Source organism: Centrocercus urophasianus, unplaced genomic scaffold, assembly GCF_019232065.1.
Source record: "Centrocercus urophasianus isolate 14NV4802_14NV808 unplaced genomic scaffold, USGS_Curo_1.0 seq_12, whole genome shotgun sequence".
Lineage (NCBI taxonomy): Eukaryota > Metazoa > Chordata > Aves > Galliformes > Phasianidae > Centrocercus > Centrocercus urophasianus.
The window spans coordinates 52309365-52335373 of NW_024884364.1; the positions used below are offsets into that span (position 1 = coordinate 52309365).

Consider the following 26009-nt stretch of genomic DNA (forward strand, 5'->3'; position numbering starts at 1 on the left):
AGTCAGCATCTATTTAACATTTGTTATCTATAATATTGCCTGCAGCCACTATTCCGTGGCAAAAGGAAATATTCAGCGCCGTTTTCCCTGTACAAGTATCTAGCAGCTTGTTCTAAAAACCAAACAGGAGCTCACCTCAGTAGCACAAAGAGCACAGGGGATTCACATGAAAGATCTGCCACCTCCTCAAAAACCATATTTGATATTTGACCTGATTTATACCTACCCAAACAGTTCAATTAAACCTCTCACAGATGACAGCCTCTGCTCCCACATGGTTGGAGTGATCCTGCTTTCCTGTACAGCAGGAAGGCTTCCTGCCGGCTGAGCTGTGCAGCCTGCATCTGTGCCCCGCTCACCTTTGTGGCACTGAGGAATGGGGTTATAGTATTGCAACCTGGTGGATTGGAGGGAGGGTAGACTTGGTGATCCTGAAGGTCTTTCCCAACCTGCAGGATTCTGGGATTCTACTTTCCTGACCTCCTCACAAGGTCTCATCTGAGCAAGGCTGCAACACTCCTGCCCATCATTAGCACTGGGACAAGGGCCAAAGCACCTCGCTCCCAGCGTCAGTACAGGACATGGGCATTTCACCACCTTTTGGTTCCTTTGGGGGCAGAAGGGTTAATAGGGCAGAAGGGTACACAATGGGTATAGGGCCTGTGCCCCACCTGACCATCTCTTCTCTTGTGCTCAAAGGTGTGTGGATAGGGGAATCCTTAGTGAGTGTCAGAAATGGCTTCTGCAGTGCGGGCTGTGGTGGATGGAAAATGCAGATCTGTGGTATAATGCAAAAATTATGTTCTCATTTCTTCGGGGACCAGAAGTCTGTGATTTTCCACAAGCAGAGTATTCAGTTATGCAATTAAATTAGGTGGACTGGTTTCTGCCCTTTGCGTGGACGTGTCTGCTTTGGCTGAGCTCTTCACTGTGTTCCGTGCTCCTAGCGGAGCAAATGTTGGACTCTGCTCTTTGTCATGCAAGAACTTTGCAGGATTTCATGCTGCCAATTGAATTTTTACATGAAGTAAACAGTCCCCAAGCTGACTTCTAACAGCTGACAGGCTGCTCCTTAACAAAGTTAAGGCAATATTTTTGATGGACAGATTGTTAAGTGTGCGTCTCTTTCAGCTGCATCTTAAGTTCTTAATCATGTTACTGCTGTGACCTAACTTTGCATTATTTCTTTTTCTTCCTATAGTTTTCCCTACACAAAATGGAAAAGTTGCTATAGTGACTGGAGGTGCTAAAGGAATTGGTTACCATACTGTGAAGCATTTGGCAAGACTTGGCATGCACGTTATAATAGGTACAGTCATTATTTCCAAGATATTAATATATATTTTTTGTTTGTTTCAGAAAGTATTTTCAGTGTCTTTTATGGAGTATTTTCTTTCCAGTATAAGCATAAGTATGGAAGAGGAAAGATGGCAAGGGGAAGAGTCGACTTTTAGCACAAATAAAGATTTGATTTATATTTTGTTTTGCAAGATTTTAAAGAAAAGTGTTTTGTTTTTTTTTAAATACAAAACTTGGAGGACTTGAAGTACTTTATGTGAAAAGTCAACAAGAAGGTCATGGAAAAGACTTTAAAATGTGGACACTATGTAAATAATAACTCATTTCTGAACTTAACTAAGGATGAACTTGAACTTTAGGGTTCACATTTTCAGTAAGAGGTAAACTAATGAAAACCTCCAAGGAATATTCCACTGTTTAGTGGTGGATGATCTGTGTTCTTTTGTCTAGAGCAGAGGAACAAACATGTAAAAATCTCACATTTACTTCTCAGAGGTTCATTCGTCTCAGCCTGAAATAGGATGGACAAGTCATCTTTTGGAAGTGCTTGTTTCTCCTCATTAATTTTAAAGTGTTTGTACGGTGGCTATGTTAGTTTAAGAAGTCATTAGGTATCTGAACTTAGAATAGGTGCATTCCTATATATATTCCTATATATATGCAACTCCAAAAAGAGCGCAGAATTCAGAATTTCCTCTCTCTGCTACAATGCTAGTGAGATATTTTTCTTCAACTTCAAGAAAACACTGCAACTTCTACGCTGTAAGTCTTCTGAAGTTTAGCTTTGTATCACAATGGCAAGCTGGTGATGGCATTCTATTTAAATTTTATTCAGAACATGCTCTCTTTCTCTAAGGTTCTGTATACATATCTTTTGAAAGAAAATGAAAAGCAAATAAACAAACAAAGACAAGCACATAAGTACATACTAGCCATGTATTTCCAATGTTCTGTAAGTAACACTTACACTGGTAAGTAATACTAATGGACTGCCCTGGAAGTGCGCAGGTGTAATGCAGAATACCACTTACTCATACAAATTTTAATAGATGTGTCAGAACTAAGCGTCTGTAAGAGGCAAACAGATGCTGCTATACGTAGCTAGATGCTAGACACAGCTAACGTAGTGAGATGTAGCTAATGTTGGCATTAATATTTCAATAAGAAGTCATTTTTCATCTTGAAGGTGGACTGCAGAATGGACTCGGTGAGGAAACAAAAAGGCCAATTTTCTCCTCTTTGCATAGAGTTGGGGAAGTGCAGAACATTGCTACTTTTTTGAAGACTTCATAGCGTGTAATGTTTAATATTTAGATTTTGTGTAACAAAATTCAAAGCAAAACGTTTTGGAAAGGGAAGGGAATATTTACATTGTTTTTACAGAATCTACAAGGAAACTGATCTTCCCGATTCACCATCACCATCTCATAGATTTCATTTAGTCACACTCACAGCAACGCTCTCACAAGCACAAAAATATGTGGTCTGATGGGCCTCACTCATGTGCAGCCTGGGACAAAGTGTGTCAGCTGCCGAGTCCTCTTTAATCTGTGGTTCTTGGTTGGAAATAACAAGCTAGTTCATGGACAGATCTTTTGTGCCTTTTGGAGTCATTATCTCATGGTCTGTTTTCTGGTCTGTACTAGCAGGAAAAGTAATGAAATAGGTGATATGCTACAACCTCGATGCTGTCCTCCTGGTGTCAGAGAACATGGTCATCTGCTGGCAAGTCCACTGTACGATGATCTTGACATAAACAACATCCTTGAAATGTGCCCTTTATTATGAATAAAGGGCATTCTTTTAACTCCTTGCTCTGCTGTTTCTTCTGGTGCTGACAGATGTACTCATTTCCATTAACTCTTAATTTGTACCAGCCTTAATAATTGCATTATGAATCTCTAGAAGTGTAAATTAATGAAATTAATTATAGGAAGCAGTCGATGAGTAAGATTTTCAACTGACTGAATTCTTTCAGCCAAACTCTGACCTCAACACTGAGTCTAGTGAGTCAGAGACATATTCTTTGCCTGTGAAATTGTTCAGAGCAAGCAAGCCCTCTCAGTAGGATGGGTAGTCTCAAGGTTTGTTCCAGGTACAAGATTGAAACAGTCTCAAAAACGTATTAAATGCAATGACCTTCCATCCCTGTTGCTTATAGTAGGCCAAATGTGTTCAGAATATGCCTACTGGTACGTGAGCACTCTCAGCTCCAGGCTGTGCGACCTACAGTAGGGAAGAACCTCCATCCGAGGGTTGGATGTGATGATCTCCAGAGGTCCCTTCCAACACCTACGATTTCTTGTGATTTTGTGAAGTGAGCTTGAGCTTTCTAGTGTAGGAATGTTTTCACCATATGTTTGTATGTAAATATGAGCTGATGTGAAAAGAAGTATGGATGTTAGGCGAATTTGGGGTCAGGAAGGGGATCAGACTTATGTTTTGCTCACAGTTAACTGTACTCATTCACTGAAAGCTTTTCTCCCATTGCAGAGACTAAATAATGGGAAAGTTTAGCAGTAAAGAATGATATCCCTGCAGCGGGCAAATGAGTTAAACCTGAATGTCTAATGCGAAGATGATTCACCATTTGTGATGGATGTCATTTTGACTCCATTTCACATTTTAGTGGAGTTAGTTTTTGAGTAATTTACATTTAAATCCAATCTAACAGTGAAATGATCAAGACAAATAGAAGTGGAAAGCATTCTACCTGATGGAATATGCTTAGTCACAATACAAAAGGGCAGCGGTCTCCCTCAGAGCATTTACAGCCAGCAGAGTGCTTTCACAGCTTCTTACTTTCCAATCCCAGCACCGCTGCACAGGGCTGGTCTGCAAAGTGCCACTAGCCCTGTCCTCAGCCTCTCGCTGGGAAAAAGGTCAGCACAAATGCTGAAATGATGAAAGTAATTTTCTGTGAGTTATTTTGATAGATTTCATTGAGGCTTTCTGGCAGACAGCAGTACCATTTCTCACAGTGAGCAAGGTTTTTACTGCAGGAAAGCGCGGGACCCATGGCAAGGAAGCTGCCAGTGGTGGGCTTCAGAGTCAGCTGTGCTGAGAGTTCCTGCTCCGTTACACAACTTGCTACTCGATAAATAAGCTTGCATTTCCTTCTTCAGAGGAGGCAAATGACACACTGTTTTTGGTACTTATTGATCTGTAGCTGATACTGAAGATGGTGTTTTGTGTGGATTCCAAATAAATATTCTCTTATCAGTAAGGACATTGAAAATGAAGATGTCATAGGTATTTTAATGACCACCAGCCTAGTCCAGTTCTGGTTCATGGTATTGGCCGTGGTTCTGCGAGTCTGAATTTAGATTGATTGGAGGCATGAATTCTTTGTATCCCTTCCATCCTTCATCACCGAAGTGAGTGCATGTTAAAAGTTCTGACTTAAAGAAGAGCTTTAGTTTGATTTTTCCTTTTATGTTTATTTTTTTTTTCCCCTCTGTAAATTAATAAGAGAAAACTTAGGGAAAAAAAAGAGTGGCGACATCTCATAGAGAAGCTTTGATGTTTCCGTTTGCAAATGGTGAATGAAAATCACAAGCTTTTGCACTTGACAATGTTGTACATGTGCTACCTGGTATAAATCACCAGTTTTGTGGCAGTACAATCAGTCTTTGGTGTCTGAGTATATCACTGTCTCACATTCTAATGGCAATAATCTCATTATGTACATCAATTTATGTATATATATTTGAGTGAATTATCTTAGCAAGGAAATTTTGGCATAAATACATGTACTTCCACAGCCAGAATCAGCACTTTGTCATCTCTGTAAACTCTGCAAGAGACCAAGCAGGAGATGTTTTTGTCATCTTTTTGGTTCAGATTAGTTTCCAATTTTCGAGCTGGACTCTCTGTGCCAGATATCAGACAATTCTTATATGATATAATACTACAAAGTGACTTTAGAAGGATAATTAAATCCTATCGAGATGGTGCAATTATTCATTACAAAGACAGTTTGATTTAATTTTAGTTGCTCAGATTTTGTGTGGGAGACTTTAATAGTCTTTTCTTACAGTAGATAGAAGTAAAAATGTATAATTATTTCTAGGAAAGTATTGTCTTCCTAATTTTTGCTGTGTTCTGTTAGGCCTGAATGGGTTGTAGGAGTAGTCAGGAAACATCCAAAAGTCAGCAGCCTTTCAGACTGGATGTTTTCCTTTACTCAGTGTGAAGACTGCAGAAATGCAGGCAAATTGTCTTATAATTGGCATTCAGTTCAGTTTTCTTACATTTTAGTACACTGTTACCAGGGTTATGAAAAACTCTGCTTAAAATGGTACGCTGCCACATAGAGCCTCCCAGGTCTGTAAGAGTTTTGTGGAATGCGTTAGTCTCTGATTTCAGTCTGAAGACTGTCACCGTCTTTGCTTTAAGAAGTCTTATTTTATGTTTCTTCATTCTGAACATTTCACCTGTAAAATTTTTAGCAATATTTTAAGGCTACTTACGTATAACAAACTTACTACAGCATTTATTGGGACATTTAAAAATTGTATTCATATAGTGAGAAGCATTCGAAAAGACATTTAGAGCACAAGAATTCACTTTTGGCTAGTAATCACAGAATCACACAGAATCACAGAATTGTAGGGGTTGGAAGGGACCTCCAGAGATCATCAAGTCCAACCCCCTTGCCAAAGCAGGTTCCCTACACCAGGTCTTAATTAGAAATGTATTTCAATCAAATATTAGATTATAAAATGCTCAGATTAACTGAGTTTGTAAAAAGGTAAGTGAATGAGATTCAGGTTAATATAGTTTGTTAGGATTTGTAGAAGCCTTGAGGCAGAATACCTTCAGGTTCTTAAGGAACAACACATTTCAGAGGATAAGAGGAAATATTGTAATGTTCATAGATTGTGTGATATACAGAACACAAACATAAATGTCTGTTTTCACAGTAGAGGATGTGTACCCATGGAGTCCAATATTAGAGCCCAGGCTTTCGATGTGTAATTGTAGAGAAAAGACAAATAGTGAAGCATCAAGTCTTTCCCATTGTATTAGATTATTCAGGGTGGTAAAGACCAGTGCTACCTGTGAAGAATTGCAGAAAGGCCAGAAGAGGCTGAATACCTGGTGTTCAAAGGCACATGAAATTCAATGCAGACAAATATGGTGTGATAGACACAGAGAAAATTGCAAAAGAAGAAGTTTTGAAATGATGGCTTGTGTGCTGACCGTCATCACTTCAGAGGAAGATCTTGGGGCTACAGTTGACTGCTCTATGAAATGCCAATGCTCAATAGCAGGTGAAAAATCCAATATTAGAAGTTACTAAAAAATGAACAAACAAAACAGACTGTGAATTTGAGGCTGTATCAATCCTTCTTGTGCTAACACCAGAAGTACTGGCCCGAGTTCCTATCTGCTTATTTAAAAATGGTAGCATAAAAATTGAAGAGGCTTAGAGACCAACAAGCTTATCAAAGATGCAGAGAATGCATGGCATGCAGACTCCTGTTTATCACTAGTGAAAATGCATAACAAATGGAGTTGAAAAAAGGTGTTTTGTAGCTGAAAAATTGATCTATCAGATAGTGCTATTATGCTCTTTCTATCATAGTTTCCATGGAAAGAAATAGGAGGCATTGCGTTCAAGATGATCTATGTACATTGTAGGCATTTTTTTTAAAGATATGAAGTTATATAAACTCTCTGTAGTTTAGTGATGTAGACCTTCTATAAATCTGCTTTGAAGTGAAACCAGAGAGTAGAAAATGCACCTTCCTGCTGGGATTTTGGAATAATGTTCCCCAGAGGTAAAGAAGCTTATCCAAACTGTATCAATTAACAAAGTGACACAGAGTGGATCACTGCAGGAAGTTCTTTCACAAGTTTTGAGGGGAAAAAAAAAAAAAGGCTTTAAAGTGGCTTTAAAGATTGTAGCCGTTTGCTTCAGTTATTGGCAGGCATTATAATAAGTACAGTTAAATATGTGGTGATAAACTTTGGAAAAGTTGGTGCAGCTTTTTTCAACATGTCAATTAATTAAATGCTTTGAAGTAGTCAAGAACCGTGTGAATTAATTAAATGTTGATTTTCAAAAGCTTTTGGCAAGACTCCTGCCAAGAGATTTTAAAGTAGATAAGAGAGAGTTTAGTAGTTTAGTAGTTCTTGCAGTTTAGTAGCTGATTAGGAAACAGAAATTAACATTCTGGAATCATTTATAAGGTCTGGGATGAAACAGAGGGACCTGATCCTGTGGAGGTATGTTCAGTGTATTTATAAAACATTGTTACAGAAAAAGGCTGAACAGTAAGATGATGCATTTTGCACAAATGAATTTAGGACAGTCAAACTGATCTGATTACTGGTGATGAAGGGGCTTGAAGATCTGGCCCACCAGGAAAGGCTGAGGGAGCACGTACTGTTCAGCCTGGAGAGGGGAAGTCTCAGGGGGATCTTACCTGTGTGTATAAGCACCTGATGGGAGCAGTAAAGAAAATTGAGCCAGGCTGTTCTCTGCAGTGTGTGGTGACAGGCCAAGATGCAATGGGTACAAAACGGAATGCAGGAAATCCTTCTGAAGTATGATCAAGTACTTGTTCACACTGAGGATGGCCAAACGCTGGCACAGATTCCCAAATGGTGCTGGAGCCTCCAATCTGGGAAATACTCAGAGCTTAACAGGACACGAACCTAAGCAACCTGCTGTAGCTGACCCTGCTCCGAGCAGGAGGTGCAGAGGAGCCTTCTTGCCCCAGTCAGTATGTCAGTTTGTGAGTCCTGACTGCCACAAATAGCAGTGAGAATCGCATAATACTGAGTGGCTGGGTGATGACAGGATGGATAGAATATATAGCTGTGTATTACAGAATCACAGAATCACAGAAGTGTATGGGTTGGAAGGGACCTCCAGAGATCATCGAGTCCAACCCCCCTGCCAAAGCAGGTTCCCTACAGCAGGTCGCACAGGTCAGCATCCAGGCAGGTCTTGAACATCTCCAGAGAAGGAGACTCCACCACCTCCCTGGGCAGCCTGTTCCAGTGCTCCGTCACCCTCACTGTAAAGAAGTTCTTGCGCACATTTGTGCGGAACTTCCTATGCTGCAGTTTCCAGCTGTTTCCCCTTGTCCTGTCTCCACTCACCACTGAAAACAGTCTGGCCTCGCCATTCTGCCCCCCACACCTTAGATACTTATAGACCTGGATCAGGTCCCCTCTCAGTCTTCTTTTCTCAAGGCTGAACAGACCCAGTTCACTCAGCCTTTCCTCATAGGAGAGATGCTCCAGGCCCTTCACCATCTTCGTGGCCCTCCGCTGGACTCTTTCCAAGAGATCCCTGTCTTTTTTGTACTGGGGAGCCCAGGACTGGACACAGTGCTCCAGATGAGGCCTCACCAGGGCAAAGTAGAGGGGGAGGATCACCTCCCTCGACCTGCTGGCCACGCTCTTTTTAATGCATCCCAGGATGCCATTGGCCTTTTTGGCCACAAATATTTACAGGAATAACATCCAAATCAACTGCTGTCGCTCCAAAAAATAAAAAGAAAAAAGCCCAGTGATTTATTCTGAAACTTCTCTGCAGAACATCTTTAATATTCGCCGCTGGTCATAAAAACCAATAAAATGTTACTACTTAGCAGGAAGGAAAACAAAAACAGAACATGAAGTGTCCCTCTTCCTTTGTAGGCATGATTGGCTGAACCTGTTGTGAATACTCAAATGAGTCTGGTAGAACTGGAAAAAACTGGGATATGGGGTGGCTTTGTGCAAGGTGGGGCTGATGAACAAAGGTTCTTCTGCTTGCAAACAGATGACTGAGGTATGATATCATACAGCTTTATACAATTATGTATGGTATAGAAAAAGTGAATAAGAAGGGGTCATGCTCTTCTTCTAAACAAAGTAGCAAACATTCAACAATTAAAACCAGACAAAAATAACGAAAGCACAAACTTTCTAATGCAGTTAAATATGTCATTAAGTCATACAGCTTGTTGTCTCAGAACCCTCTGTAGGCCAAGGGCTTGAACATATTCAAAATGCAGTTAGGTGAAGTGGAGGATAGTTCATGGAGAGGCTAGGTTTGATTCAGGAAACCTCTTAAACTACTTGCATCTGGAAGGATGTATTAAGAAACCTTGCTCTGCACTTAATGGTGTCGCTGAAACTTTTTCCTTAAACACTTGTTGTTTGATGCTGTTGGAAGCAGGGCACTTGTCTGGATGTATCTTGGGCTTGATGAACAGGGGCTTTCTCATCTTCTCACTGGTACTGCTGGGGTTGATGAAACCTGAGGTGATAATGGTAATTTGTTTTCTGTTTGCAAACTGCCATCCTCCTTACTCAGTTTTGCTTCTTTTCTAAATGGAATTCTTGCTGTGATATTTTTGCCTTTAACATCAAGAAGTCAAGTGTTCAATTGTGACTGCTGTTCAGTGACTGGCAAAGGATGTGTATATCCTTTGTATCACTTTCTTAATGCCTTTTGATACCAGGACATATCCTTATACCTAAACAACAAGTTCAAGCATTGAATAAGAAATTTATGACTTGGAAGTTTTATGGGTGAGACCTAAGACGCTTTGATAAATTAATTTAATTAAAAAAAAAAAAAAAAAAGCATTAAAACCGTCATGTTGTACTGAGTTCGTGTTTGTCACCCTCAGAGTTTTTGGGGACAGTCATTCTTTCCTAGACACACTGTATTATGCAGTACCATACCAAGCACGCTGATAAAACCATAACCCTTATAACACGAGCTGATATTACTTTGTTTTTCTCTGGAGGCTTTGGGTGCCCTGGCAAACCCTGTCTTTTGGCCTGTGCTCCACTTGTATCTGTTCCCTTTCAGTCATAATGAGGATTAGGCTGCACTGAAGAGTCTCCTTAATTCAAATTCACAGTTGGAACTGCTTCTGTATCTTGCACAATATCATGCACAAAGGCACCTAACGATCGCTGTACACATCTTCTTAATCACATGGTATATTTATATACAGTTAATTACCATAGTGCCAAGCTTCTCCTGGAAGTGTGTATATGCATTAGAGTTTATAGACACCATAAACTTAGGTTACTTGAAGAGATCAGTTAAGATCATTACATTGTGACTATCACATCTGCAAGTCCACTTTTCCTTCCCTCCCCTTCCCCAAGTATCATAGCAGAAGTGGAGAGGCTGCTAATTCTGAAAAGCTATTTAGGGATTAAGTGGTGTATAATTATGGGTAACTAAGAGAGGAGGTTGCTGTCAGTCGAGAGCCACACTGCCTCAAAGGTGGCCTCAGCCTCCACGTATCTCTGCACCACAACGTCCTGAGCATTTTGGATCTGCTTATTGTCTGTCTCAGGAGCTCTTTATTTGTGTTTTGTTTTGGTGTTCATTTGCTGAAAGTTGTGAAATTCTCCCTTTGCTAAATCTGGCTTTTTGAATTTGTGCTTTTATTCTTTCCAAGCAACCTTATGCATCACAGGCTGCATCATTGTTCGGAGAGTATCTTAAACTTCTTGCTAATGCCTGCGGTACATTGCCTTGAAAGGTCAAGATGGCAAACTCCCATTTCTATTAAAAGAATTGGAAAAAGCCTTGCTTTTTACCAGGATCGATTCTGTACATCAGTTATGAGTGTGATTAGTAATTGTCCTTTTGGAGAGATTTTCATCCTCAGAAGAATTAGGAATGTTTTATAAAGAATGCTTATAAATGTATCAGGTCTCCTTATCTAGTGATAGTGATAGTGCTCCTCTAATGCACAGATTCATTCAGCCATGTTAGGTTTCTAAGGGCTTTGCCACTGCCATCCAATTCAAACTGGGCCATGCTCTGTGACTGTTGTGTTAAAATCTCTGAAGTAACTCTCAGTTAGAATCTGCTTAAACTTGTTAAGATGTCAGAGTCTGACCTCTAGGGTAAGATCCAAAGCCTCCTATTTCTGATAAGTATTTTTTGGTTTACTTCTATGGTGTCTTTAGTTCAGTGTGCTTTGCCTTGTGACACCTGTGTAGGCAAATGTTGAAGAGGGGAATAAATTTTGGACTAAAAGATGTATTTAAATAATTTATGTTCTTTTTTTTTTTTTTTTTTTTTTTTTTTCCAGTATGAGCCTTTATACTTTACTAAGAACTAGAATTTTTCATTCCATTGGCATGATGTCTGTTTTTATATAGGTACATCCATTGAGGCTGGAATTTATGTTATTAGTTTTATTTTCAGACTTGATGGTAGTTAGTCAGACTTGATGGTTGTTACTGAATCAGTTGCACCTGCATTTTTCACTGTTCTGTGGGACAGATAAGGAAAACCTCAGGCATGGCATTGAACAGCTTAGGTACATAAGCAATTCTTGAGACAACTGTAACCACTTTGAGCTCCCCATAGACACTTTACATTTGCATGAAAAAAACAAAACAAAACAGGGTTATTGGAGTTTTAAGTACTGTGATAATCTAAGCTTTCAAGACATGTAATATCTTTTTCTTAAAGCTTTTGTTTTGATTTTCTCACTGCGCTAAAACATGATCTATCTTCCTTTCTCATCCTACCCTCCATTCCACTTGAATCCTGAGTAGGCAGATCTCATGCTGTAGATGCTACTGAGTTTGACATGGATACATTCTGAGTTAGATAAATCTGGCATGTTGAAGGTATGAAAATTATGTTGAATCATGGGCAAAAAGTCCAGCAAGTGGATACTCCTGCATATCACAAAGTTGTCTAAACATTTGTTACAATTATATTGCTGAGGACCTGATGACATTAAGAATTTTACCCTCATTTAACAAACTGTCGCTCTCCTTACTTTACAGCACTATACTCATTCCTGTTCAGTGGGCTTGGAAGCTGAGTCCCTCAGCAGGCCATCATTGTCAAAATGATATCCAAATTATGTTTGATTTTTACAGCCCTAAAACCAATTTTGCTGTCTTTGTGTCTTTACAAGTTATTATTATTATTTTTAATTACTTCTAATTTAGAATAATCAATGTAGCACTGAAGAGGAGGTTTCTATTTTTCGTACCTTTTTCATTCATTTTACTTAGTGGATCCCACAAGGATATACTCAAAGAGAAGCGGTACTTCAGTCTCCCTTAATTCTTCCATCCATCCTCAGCAAGGGGACACTGATCATTTTAAGCAAACATAGAGGTGTAGATCTCTCTCCCAGTCTTATGGTATCTCTGTGATCGTGTTTTTGAATTTTTTGTGAGGATTTTGGTCATCTGCTCAGTCTCTCTTACAGATTCTTCTTTGAAAGACGTATTTCAAAAGCCTCTATCACAGTAGCTGAGGCTAGTTTGATTCTAAGATACTCAGGCTTCCAGGACCTAGTTTTTAAACTCTTTGTTGAATCAGGCTGGAAACAGACATTTGAAGTGACTGTTTAACAAAGTAATTATTTTATCCCAGTGGTCTAGAATGAAAAACATGCAAATATGAATAAAATGAGCTCATTTGGAGGGTGCTGAGCTTTAATGAATAACCATTTATATAACAGCAAAGTAAAGCAAATTAAAATCTGTTGTGAATACAAGCTCTCTTAAAAGAACAAATTAAGTGAACATACTGAGAGTAAAGTCAAATCAAGTCACTGAAGCCTTAATAAGCGTGTTCTCTGCACAAGGAGAGCTGAATGAAAGAGAAATCACATCAGTCCTTCACGGAATTGGCACCAAAGTATGTGTGTTTTCAAAACCAACCATCTATCTCGTGTGATAACACACTGAGTTTGAGGCCTTACTCTTGTAAGTCACTTCGGACGATATGATGAGGAAAACTGATCCCTTGCCCATCACACATCTGCCCTGATTTCCCCAGATGTGGCAATTTTACCGGAGGGTTTGTTTGTTGACACTGCATACCTTCATAGAAATTAGCATCAAGCTGAACATTTTTGTTCTGTAAAACCCTGGATATTTCAAGGGGAAAAAAAAAAGCCAGACAGAAATACTGGAAAGGTCTGCTTTATTCTATTATTATCTGTTATTATTATTATCTGTCTGAGTCATATAATTCCAGTGTTAATGTAATTTATAAAGAACAGTTATAGGCCAGAATGACCCTGGGTTTTATGTCTTCTCTTCGGTATCTGAAATGTTAAATATTATTATTTTGCTTACATATATTTAAATACTGAGTCTTCTTGCATATCATCAAGATAAAGATACATATTTCCTTCAGTTACCAGTGTTGCAAATCACTGTTTTTTACTGCTCAAATACAGATGCACAGCAAACTGTCCATTCTCAAAATAATGCATTTGTCTACCTCCTCAGCGGCCCACTTGTCCCAAAAATCTCATTCCAGTGCTCTGTGCCTTCAGCTAGTGCAACCAATGGACAGCATGTGATCTGTCTCAAAGGGTCAGTCCCACTTTTGGAACATTCTTTATGAGATCGTGTTAATGCAGATTAATAGATAAAATATGTCAATATAAAGCATGTTCTCATTTTATAAATTTAGATCTAACAAGCCCATACCAACTAATATGAGCAAGAGGTTGAGCCAGATGACCTATTTCATAGAATCTTAGAATCACGGAATCATAGAATGGCTTCGGTTGGAAGAAACCTCAAAGATCATCAAGTTCCAGCCCTTCTGCCAGGTGCAGTGTTGCCAACTTTCAAACCAATCACCAGCTCAGGCTGCCCAGGACCCCATCCAACCTGGCCTTGAAAACCCCCAAGGATGGGGCATTTACAACCTTTCTGAGCAGCCTGTGCCAGTGCATCATCACCCTCTCAGTGAAAAATCTGCCTCTGACATCTAATCTAAATCTCCCCTCTTTTATCTTAAAACTATATTTGCCCTTGTCCTGTCACTGTCAACCCATGTAAAAAGTTGATTTCCCCCCTGCTTATAAACTCCCTTTGAACATTGGAAGGTCACAGTGAGATCACCCCTGAGCTTTGTCTTGAGGTCCTTTCCAATCTTAATGGATTGTGTGGTGCTGTGATTCTTTCCCTGCTACGGATCTAACAGGAGAATGAGAGGACAGGATAATTGTAAAGGGTTACAGTATAAATAAAGGCTGTGCAATAACCATGGAAGAGTTTTGTATAGTTAGGAAAAAAGACAACTGCGTGAAGTTCAAAGTAGATATCAGTGTTAGTATCCAATTTACATAATAAATAGTTAGATATTTTTATGCTTCATGCTGTGGAAAAATGTTTCTGGATTTATAAATGGAATGTCAAACTTTGTGTAAAAACTTTAACTTGTACTTCCAAACAGAATATTTTTCTTGCACTTGTCTTTTTCCCTCTGATATAAATTATCAAAAAACAATTGCCAAACAAGTGTACAACTGTCCCCCTCGGCTGAGTGGCAGAAAAACCCTTTATTTGGTGTTTAATCATGTTTTCTGTTAGTGCTGATGGGGTTTTTCCTTGGCATTCAGACCAGGTTTGCAGGGCCTTTCCTCCGGCTGTGAAGTTCTTCATTTGGAGAAGGACAGAGAGTGGTCTGCTCTCATTTGCAGAAAATATGTCTCAGAATCTGAATGTGATGTAACTCACCTGGCTCTCAGACTGACATCCACATTTACCTGGTCCAACCAGCAAGTGGTCATAGCCTGTGTGAATAAATGAGACGAACAAGCAGAGCTCATGTGAACAGTGGGGTGTTGAAGACTTCTACTGCTCTGATAGTCACGAATCATGCATTTTCATTTAAAACTTTTTTCCTGGTTAACTTTTACACTGCGGTTAACCCATAACAATGGCTGGCATACAATTGACTGTTCCTGGTTTGCATCACTAATTTTGTATTTTCTATATTGTGACAGCTGGAAACAGCGAGAGAGAAGGCCAAGAAGCGGTGAGGAAAATAAAAGAAGAAACTTTGACTGGAAAAGGTAACACACTGTATCCTCTTCTTCAGGGAACTCTTTATTCCTGTATTCTTTTCTGGAGCACGTGTATGTGCCTGCGATGGTTCTGTGTCTGGCATAAGATCAGACTAGTAGTCATTTGTACTACAGAGAGATTGAGAGCAGGGGAAGGAGTGCTCTTTTTTATTGCTATCCTCACCTCTCACAGTGTGCATTATCCCGTAATATGGTGATTTTAGGGAAGATGTTAGTAAAAGGGCAGGGATGCCTAACTGTGTAATTTGGCACATTGGGTTTTTAATCCTTTACAAAAAAAGCAGTTTTCTTAAAAAGATGGACGTATCATATCAGTCCAAAATTCCTGTGTTTTTGTGGTTCTTTTGAATTTGTTGTAGTTTATTCTGATGAGAGATCGTGTTAGGGGAGACATAAGGAAAGCATGGCTTCATATCTGAGAAAAGATATATTGCAAAGTATTTGCTGTGCAATTATAACTTGCAATTTATCATGGAGGTTAGTACATCTAGTAGTTTCATCTCTTGGGTTCCTTGGGTGTAGTTCCTAGTAGTGTGTGATGATTCATTGCTGCCACTTTGATGTATCATTTCTTGGCAAAATAATAGGGCAGTGCTGGTACTCCACCCAATTTAGTATCTTCATGACTTCTTCTGAGATCTGATTCTGTTTTTGTGCCTCTAATAACTACTGTTACGATGATCAAAATAAGGTAATTATTGTGTTAAAAAAAACCTTTCATTAAGATTTATCTTTTGACTTAAATAAATGTGCACCAATGGTAGCCTCAGGATACATGTATGCTAGTTGAAAGCATCATAAATTAAGGCATAGTCAGAAGGATCATGAAAGCAAAAAGATAATTATTACATCATTTAAATATTTTGCTGGAAGTTTCTGTACAGAGACCAAAAACATTTGGAATTAATTACATCATGTGACTTGCATGAAGTTGAATAAACTTGCTTGCTCACATTTCTGTGATAACAGATTTACCTGATCGTTCTGAAGAAAATGGGCTTTAACCTTTATTTAGAAATTTTGTCCATATCTGGCTCGCAGTTTGAGGAAGCTGAAACTGCATGTAACTTGACTGAAGTTGTTCCCCATTATAATTATGACTGCAATAGGATCATGTAGTTCAGATGGAAGGGACCTAAAAGATCATGAAGTCCTGACAGCTGCAGGGCTACACAAAAGTTAAAACATACTACTAAAGGCATTGTCCAAATACCTCTTTAACACCATGAAACTTTGAATGGTTTCAGGTCTTGATATATTTGACCTGAAAACAAACTGGAGGAGTATTGCCTTTGCAGAATGTGCCTCTAATTGAGTGGTATTTATATTTGCAAGTGCATTACACTGAATAAAGGATTTATGTAAGTCTGGGAAGCAGTCCTGTGTTCTTGATAATCAGTGAATTTGCATGTTGTTGAAAGACATATGCAGGTATTTTACAGGATTGAGCTGTGGGAACATGCCACCTTTTCAAAGGCAGCTAACTGTTCAACATCATTTTAGTCACTGCATAAAAACATGATCAATTGCCTTGACCGTTTTCCTTTTTTTTTTCTTTCTTTTTGCAGCATTTTTAGTATATAGCACACAGGCCACAGCATACTTGTTATACAGCAAAAGTAAGCAGGTCTTGTCCACTCCTTACTGATTTCCTGAGCAGAGCACAGACATCACCAGAGACAGCTCTGGGAAAAGGCCATGCTTGTTGAATGCATGTAATTATAGTGTTATCAGAGGTGATACTATCCTTCTACTTCTTGCCCCACTGTCTGTCTAGAGCTCTGTCTGCTCTCTAAAGGTAAGTAAGTCTACTTGACATAATTTGCACTCGCTTCAAGAACAAGTGAGATTCAAAGCATGTATGTGAATGGTTCCTTATGAAGCAGCTGATGAGCAGTAACAGAGGTTATGCTTTTTTTGCAGCAGCTGAGCAAGACATGAAGAGACAATTGGTAATAGTTTGGGTAAAGGGAGGCAGGAAGCCTGGTTTCCCATGCTGCAGGCACTGAAACTAGAGCCAGTACCACAGAGATGGAAGAGTGTTGGAGAAGGAGGAAGTTCTGGTAGTTCCTCTATGAGGTGATAATGCTAATAGGACACATAAAATCTAAGCAGTATGTCATATCACCTCTAATACTGCACATTCTCTCCCATGCTACTACGCCAGAAACCTCCTTGGTTCCTTATTCCCCATTCCTGTTGACTCCAGATTCTTCAGGTGCACCTCTCAGTTTTGGTTTCTGTGCTGAGTTACCTGTTGCTAAACTTAAACGATGAGGAAGGGAGGTAGGCAGATGAGCAGGGGGGGAATAAAGCATGGATCCTGGGAGGCATGGTAGACCTAGTTTGTTTGACCATCATAGACTGCTCCAGTATAAAGCAGTTGAAGCCATCAGATATCCAGAAGAGACCATGGGAAGTGCTGCATTGTCATGAAAATAATTATCACTTTTGGTACTATTTCCAGCTGACTGAGGGTAACAGATTGCTACAATGTGAAAGGTAAAGCTGGGTGAAACCAGAATGATGTGGGTATTTATTTATCTTGTTTCCATTTGTTAAATTGGGAACTTCTACTGTTAATAGTAGCAGTTTTGTCTGGGAAAGTTTTTGATGGCCAGGAATCACCACAGAGATATTCTAATTACGTAGGTTTCAAACGTACGCGTAGGGTGTGCCTGTCTCTGTTAGTGAGAGAGTTCAGACCAGGAGAGCACTTTTCAGGCAACACTCAGTTGTTGCCTGCTTGCTGAGCTCTTGTCTGCATAATGAAGGGTGCAACAGGCTGTGGATTCTTGTTGCACAGAACTAACCTGAGTGGGAGATGAGCTGCAGCAGTAAAAAAGCATTAGCCCACAGGAGCAAGCTCAAAGCTTCTTTGAAATAAGAGCCCTAGCAACTTGTCAGGTCTCCAGCACAAAATGAGCTCTAGCTTCACTTCTGTTGATCAAAATTACATGTTGATTACCTGTTGTTGCAGCCATTACCACAGTTACTAGCTCTGAACAAATCGCATTGACTTACAGGATCTGGAAATTTCTTTGATAACCATATCTGTGAATGATACTAGAAAAAAAAACACCTTTCAATGCACTTAAATAGTGTGTCTCAATTACCGTCTCTGCAAATGAAAGCTGGGTTTAGCCTGATGATTACACACATACAAATATTGGAAACTAATATATAAACATGAATGAAGGCTTTATTCATTCCAGCATAGGTTCAGCAATTAGCAAAAGTTTATGCACAAATATTACTTAGCATAGTAGCAAGGAAATGCTCTCACAACAGCTGTGTAGGAGCCGGAGTTGCAGCTAGACTCAAAGGAGAAAAAATTAAAAGTCAGTTAGAAAATGGGGTGTAAAAGTCATATTAAACAAAGACCTCTTCAAAAGGAGAGGCCTGTGTTTAATCTCACCCAACATTTCTGTGGCTATTCAAATAAAACCACAATTATAAAACTAAGCACTAAATTTACAGCATTCATGAGGCTTCCATTTGAAGCTAGTGAGAAAGGAAGAGGAGACTTTCTCACTGAGAGTCAGAGGAATGCAGAGGTTAGCATGGAGGCAACCAAATTGTGTCATTCACAGTCTGACCCACATCAAGGTAGTGTGGGCCAGGCAGTAGGTGGAACGATATCATCTTGGAAACACTGCAATTCGCATGCATTCAACGAGCCTGGCCTTTTCCCAAAGCTTTCTCTAGGGATGTCTACACTATGTATGGCTCAGCCAGGGAATAAGGAGAGGACAAGGTCATTTGCTCCCTTTTGGTATACAGCCTTCTAGTGAGCAAGAAGACCTTCCTTATTATCGGAGATCTGGGAACAAAGAGTTGGCCCAAAAGAGGAGGGGGTTCATCTAGTCAATAGGTGCCAAGCATAATTGCAGAATTCCTCATGGGTGGTTGCTCCACTGGGGCTTCCTTGTCTGTGAAGTACCAATTTTAATTTTTTTTATAGCTGTTTGTTGTTGGCTTTCCCTGCAGGACAGAAGTTAGGTGCCTAGAGCTCCCAGATTTCCAAACTTTTAGATTTGTTTTTGTCCAGACTTTTAGATTTTGTTTTTGTGGTTGCATGGGCCAGGACAGTGTAAAGATGTCATTATGGAAGAGTGCATCCAGCAGGTGAAAATGAGTAGAAGATATCTGTGGTTGAGATATGTTATCTATCTCAAGATGTGCATAAGCTTGTGTGATTTATGCTTGCTCATGTCCAATTTGTTTTCAGTGGTGTAGGAGTTATTAAAGTGTGACACGCCGTGTTCATGACAATATCTAATGTGGCTGCTCCGTCCCTTCTACCACATCCTTCCTCTGGTGTATTGTTTTTCTACCACTGCCGATGCTGAAAGACCTGAAAGGATGTCTTAAAGTGATTTTTAGCAACAGCAGTAACAGCTTTCATCTACATGTTTTCATTTTTCCTGCTGATGTATTATTATCAGTACTTAGCATTGTCAGGTCAAGGTCTGCCCTTGTTACAGTTGTATGACTGAATTCTGGGCTCATGGATGTATCTTGAAAGACAGGGTGACAATATGAGAGAGGAGTAACGAAGTCTCTATCTGACAGCGTGTCACTTTGCAGAGACCTGTATGGAACTACAGAGCACTTCTGTCTTGTCACTTGAAGATTCTTGCCTAAGGATCAAGACTGGTTTTCTTCCTATGGGCTAGTCTAAGATTATTTCAAGTATATTCAAGCTATGTGAAAATACCTAAGTCTTGAATAGTATTTTATGTGTTAAGCTTAATCCAAGTCTGTAAGGACTGGGTCCTCCATGTGCACGAGGGACAGAAGATCCTTTTCTAGAGTCAGATAAAGTAACACAGCGAATAAGAGTTTCTCTGTACTCATACCATTTACATCCTTTACCCAGTGAAGCAGGTGCCTCTTTGCTCTGTATTAATCCATAAAAAGGTATCTCCAAAGCCCTTTGATAAAACCATCTAGGTGAATTGTTCACAAATCAATTGTCAATCTTTTTTGTTTGCTTTACGTAATATTTCAGTGCAAAAACATTGTTGCTTGTTCCTGTCTTTTTTGTTCTCCTGTTGACATTACATAACATGTTAGAAGATTTTTCATCTCAGTGTTTGTTGATATTTAAAACAATAGAGAATCCCCTACTTTTGGTGATTCTTGAGACACCTTAGAATATGAGTTGTCATGTTAACAAGGTGGTAATTCAGACATTAACAGCAATACAAATATGGTTTAAAAAAAAAAAGCTGAAGATCTCATTAGCACGATGAAGATAAAGTCTTTCAAACATAAAATGTATTCATAATACAGACACAAGCTCTGCCTGTTAGCTTCCTAAATTCCCATTTCCATTGCAAGTATAAAACACATTTCATTAACAGGCTCAGCCACTAGGAAACATGATTTTTTCTTATTTAAATTATTTCTAATTGAAATTTAGAGACAAAGAAGGGCACCAGTGTCGCTGTAGGCAGAATAGCAAAATGCTTTCAGCTGTTTTGAAATGATTTTCTGACTATAAATCACCTAAGCTTTGTGTGACTAATGGGACCAGAGTTCTGAGGTTAGAATTTTGCTGATTGTGCTTTCTTACTGAAAGGAAAGGTAGAGAACAGGGATTTTAAAACGAAATTGCCTCTGCAAAGCCTGAAAATACTTCCATTTCACCCTTTGTCATGATTTTGATCTTTTTTTGTGTAACTAGAGTCATGGTGCCAAGCAGCGGCCTGATAGAGGTGCTCCTGGGTCTGACACCTGCCATAACGTGCCATTATTTTTTCACTCACGAGCAGCAGTTACAGGCAGGTTCTGTGAGCTATTTCCAGGCCTTGTCTCTGTCCTCGAGAAAGCTGCCAAAGAATGCTGAAAGATAAAGCCAAGAAAAAAGCAATTTGTTTTCTCTCTGGAATGCTTTCATATCTCTTCTCCAAGATCTACTTTATATAATCCTATCTTCCATGGGCTATATGTAGGACTTCAGAAGTTAATTTTCTTATAGGAAGTAGAATATTTTCTGTGCAAATACCATCAACTTCTGCATAAGGGATCCAGCTGTCAGAACTGTGGAAAACTCGTGGCTTGAAGTAAACACAGGGAAATCAGAGCTATATTTGAAGCGCTTACGGACTGCACACATGACCTTCCAAAGGTGAATTGAATGTAAATCGGCAGACCTGAGTGTGCAGACAATGCCAGTGTTTCATTGCTGGCTCCAAATTCTTCCAGTCATGGTGCGGTGTCCCCTTCCTAGCTGCTTTTTGGGCTTGTGAGTAGCAGTGGAAGCAATCAGTGGAAGCTTCCAATGTTGGAAAGCTTAGAGACGTTTGACTTGAAAAGAAACTGCCCAGATAGGGAGCATTCAGGTGTAGGAAGCACAGGCATCACAGTGGCAGGACAGCAAGGCTCCAGAAGGAGCCCTGAGCTGTTTCCTGAGGCCTCTGCCCTTCTGAATGGGGAATACTAGTGAGTCCATGCTTAACTTGTGCTTCAGGGGTCATTTTTCAACAGCAAAGAACAGTGGCTTTGAAATAGGGGTTTCAGTTCTGAAATGGGTTGTGAGCTCTGTTTGTAAGGAGGCCCCAGTGGAAGGTCGTAAAGGTGGCTGACTGAGGTCCTGGAGCACCTCTCCTGTGAGGGGAGGCTGAGAGAGCTGGGAACCTTCAGCCTAGGGGAGAGGAGGCTTAGGAGAACCTTGTCTGTGTGTATTCATACCCCACAGGGGAATTAAAGATGAAGGAGCTTCTCAGCGGTGCTCTGTGAGTCTGTGAAATTTTAGCATCCAGAAACGTGTGAAACCCTGTCTGCTGGCTACCAGTCTTTACCTTCTATCTTTGTGGTATAAAGCATTGCTTTTGATGCCCTGAGTATAAGAACTAGAACTGATACCCATTTCTAGAGTGCAAACTCATCCAGGAATTACATCAGTCTACATGCAGTGCCCATAATAAGACTCTTAGTCACAAATAATGGAAAGATCTGCAATAATCTGGCAGTAATGCAGTCTTAGAAAATAGGTATTTGAGAAAAATTTGAGAGCAGCATTAGAAAACATCCAAACAAACAAGAAAACCCCAACAAAACAACAAACCACCGTCTGAGCAGATAAAATATTAAAGAAAAGAAGGAAGACTGAAGTAACATTGATTTTGAGAGCAATAGTCTGTGTAGGCCTGAAAACATTGCCCATGCATCTGGAATAGCTTGCCCCTTTTTTATTTTTCTTTTCCCAGGGCATAGACTAATATATTTTATCTAAGTTTCAAATAAAATGTGAATAAAATGTGTTTAAGAATACATAATGTGTGACATCTCTGCCACATCTTCACATTCAGAATGGAAATTAGCATGCCCGTGTACTTCAGAATGCATCTCAGCCTAATTAAAGGCTTGAATGAAACGTGTAGTGCCAGAGCACTTTTATAGTCTTTTCTGCTGCTTTGTGCTATAAAGTCTTGCTTGTAAGAGAAAAAGAAATCTTCCTCAGGAGATGGATAAACACTTGAATTAATCAAAGCATCTAACATGAGAATCATTAGATGTCTGATAATCATGTCTGGATTTGGATTTTAAATTGAGGTGGTATTTCTCCGCCGTGTGATACGAAATGTTACCAACATCTGATTAATTTCCCCAAGATAATAACTGGCTGTGTATTAAGTCCTCTTTTAAACATTATCTCTGCTACAGTTTTCTCTTACCAACATTACCGTTGATTTCAGGCTGGTTCGGAGTAGCTCTTCACAACCAGTATAACTTGAGGAAACAAAGCAAATATAATTACCTTTCCAACATTTAGTTCAACCTAGCAGAAAGATAACCCTTGTCATTGTTTTGCCTTCCAAGCATGGAGAATCTGTGGGCCTATGCTGGGAGAGATCTCCATGGCTCTGGGCAGGATTTTCTGTTGTTTCATATTTCATCTCATTGTACTCCACGCTCAATTATGCTCACATACTTTTGCTTTTTTGAACAGTTTTCAGCTACTACACTTCCTGGAACATGGATCTCAGGATGGTTTCTTTTTATGACAGGGAAGAAAAATAAACACATATGTATTGCAGGGTAGGAAAGTGAAAATAAAAGGATAAAACCAATTCCTCTTGTTCGCAACTGTCACAGTAGCTGATGGCTTCTGAACTAAAGGTGTGTGAAATGTTCCGTTTCCGACCCAAAATCGTGCAATATTGCTCCTGGATTGTATTTTACAATTCAAGGCCTGCCTGCTTGCAAAAAATTTGTGACTTTAATTGAAACCAATTTTAATGACAGTATTTCCTAGAGATGGTATCTGTTTTGATCGGAGTATTTACTGTGGAAAGAGAAAACATTTTGGCCCTTGTTTCTGCAAAATAAGGGAAGGAGAGAGGAGAGAAAAGTGCCCCTGCCAAGAAGGAGGGATTAACTTGAAGCATGATAGTTTGTGATCAGGTCAATCCAGATCAAATGGTTTTCATTCCAACTCATTCTGAGTTTCGATATTCAGACTACCGTACTATTAAAAGGCAGTCATTGTCTGCCGGAATTGATATGCTGCTGCTTATCAATGTTTAGTGTTGATTACCAAATGCATACTGTACTAATCATTATTATTGTTTTTTGTAAACAGAATTTTGCAAAGCTTTTGTTAAAAACAAGCTTTTGTTTTAAAGCAGCCACAAATAGGAAATTTCCAGTGGATAAGACTGGCATATTTTATCAGTCTGGCATATTTTCCGTCTTTGAGATGATACGAAATTAATTGTTTGTTGCCAAAATAAAAGAAGCCTTCAAGTAGGATTTCCTTCTGAATGCAGAAGGCGAGGCAAGCCCCAAGTGCCAGGATGAGGTTATGCCTTGAAACGGCAGGCCAGAAAGAGATGTCAGAGAATCTCATTTGATGTTGAAATGGTGCATCTTATAAAGCTACTGCAAGTAGTTCTCTTTGAAAGTCTTGCTGAGGTTAATGGGATCTCAAATGGTTGGCTAAAGACTGGGGTCTTGAAAGATATATGATGTGAATTTTTAGTCCGTAATCATCATCCAGTTGTTACCGTGACAACTACTAGTGCTGTATAACTATCCTGTGTTTGCTTCTCCAGGTGCCCCTTCAGCCAGCCCAGCAGACAGAGTATAGATTTTTCCCGTTTTTGCTTGAATTGTAACGCTGAACACATGCTGTTCAGAAAGCAGCATCTTTTCCTCTGTGTCCTCTTTGCAGGATAAAGCACTACATTTGCCTTTGCTTGTATAGGAGAACAATGTGGCAGCATTCACGTAGCATCTGCTAAATAGGGACTTTTTGTATAAATTTGATTGGTGTGTTCATATTAACCAACATGAGTATATCTACAAATTAAAACTGAATAAAGCCTGAGGTGCAGGTAACTAAAATGACATTGCTGAGTGAATAATTCTGTCCTTTTCCCCTTTGATGAGCAGAACGTGTGGCTTGCACTGAAGGAAGGGCACGGGACAAAGCACTCACATTAGCTGTGTGCTGCGGAGCACAGCTGCTGGGATTTTTCTTCATCTCAGTGCAGGGAAAAGTGCTGAGAGGTGGTGGAGAATTTAAGTTCAGGTTTGTATTTGTCAGTGGGAATTTGAGCCCTAAAGGGAGTGCTGTTGTCTCTTACTGAAGCTTATTATTTATACAGGATGAGTGCCATTTACACGGGCTTCAGTGGGTGTCTGTGGCAGAGTGCTTTTCCTTTTAGATGCAGAAGATCTCATCAAGCTCTGGCATTACTGGCATTAAGATTAACTTCACAAGGGTAGGCCAGAAACACCATGAAAATCTAGCATCAGTATGCTGCGATCTCTTAAGCATAAATTTACCTTATTTTCTGAAGATAACATTTTGCAATATTTGTGCACATTGAAAACCCATGCTTTTATGTCACCAAAGGCTCTGCATGTAGGCTGTTTTGAGAGGCTGGAAGGAAAGGGGCCAACCAGTGCTTTGCTCAGCAGAACACTACAGCCAGCCTGATGTGCAGGGACTGGTAAGGCAGCAGAACTAGACCAGGACAGCAATTAATTAATTTCCTACAGCCCACGGCAAGAAGCAGCTTGTGCCATGGGGAGCCAGGGCTCAGGGTGACATGATGACTTGCAGGGGACAGTTGTGTAAGTAATAGGTCAGAGACAAAAGGGAATACAGCAGTTGGGGGTCTGTCCCTGTGTGCAGCTTGGTCTGCTGTCTGCTATCTTCCACAGTCCAGTAGCCATTATCTTGTGTAACCCTTCTGGGGGTGTGCTCATCCTGTGGATGGGCTTCATGGCCCCACTGCCCCAGCTGGCATCACATCAACCCAGCTAGTACATCCTCTGCCATCTAAGGCACAGCATATTCCCTCACAGCTGAGAAGGAGAAGCACTGTTACCTGAACACCTTGGGCAAGCAGTACAAATCACCAAGGGATATGCATTATGTAAAAAGGAATAATCACAAGTAATTTTTTTCCACTTTGATTCTGCATTGACCAAGTTGTTAAATTTTACTGTAAAATAAAAGATCAGAATGGGATTTTTAAAAGCACAACATCTTCTAGTAGTCAAAGAAGACAAAGTTAGTGTTTGTATTCTTTTTAGCGCCAAGTAAGATTATTTGTAACTGATGATATAGCAAGAATTAAGTCTCAGTGGGTTTGTATACATTTACAAGCAATTAACAATAAATTGTTATCTGACTTTAAAAATAGACTTTTTATTTGACCCTCTATGGTTTTAAAACGTCTTTGTTTTGCAGACTATTTTCAGGTTATCATTAGTCTATATAGTTTACTATTTGAATAAAATAAAAATCAGCATCCTGCTGTGAAAAGGAAGATATAATGTACTCTCAAAGAACAGATGGATGTGACAGGTATAATCGGAGAAAATAGGGGAAAAAGGAACACGAAGGAC

General features: G+C 39.7%; 1 protein-coding gene across 1 annotated transcript in view; it reads left to right on the top strand.

Moving 5' to 3' along the window:
- DHRSX (dehydrogenase/reductase X-linked) overlaps positions 1-26009 on the top strand; it is a 161512-nt gene that overhangs the window by 35961 nt on the left and 99542 nt on the right. Inside the window, exons 2-3 of the mRNA XM_042809727.1 lie at positions 1202-1309; positions 15057-15125. Coding sequence (XP_042665661.1) covers positions 1202-1309; positions 15057-15125 — 177 coding nt within the window. The remainder of the gene's footprint in view (positions 1-1201; positions 1310-15056; positions 15126-26009) is intronic.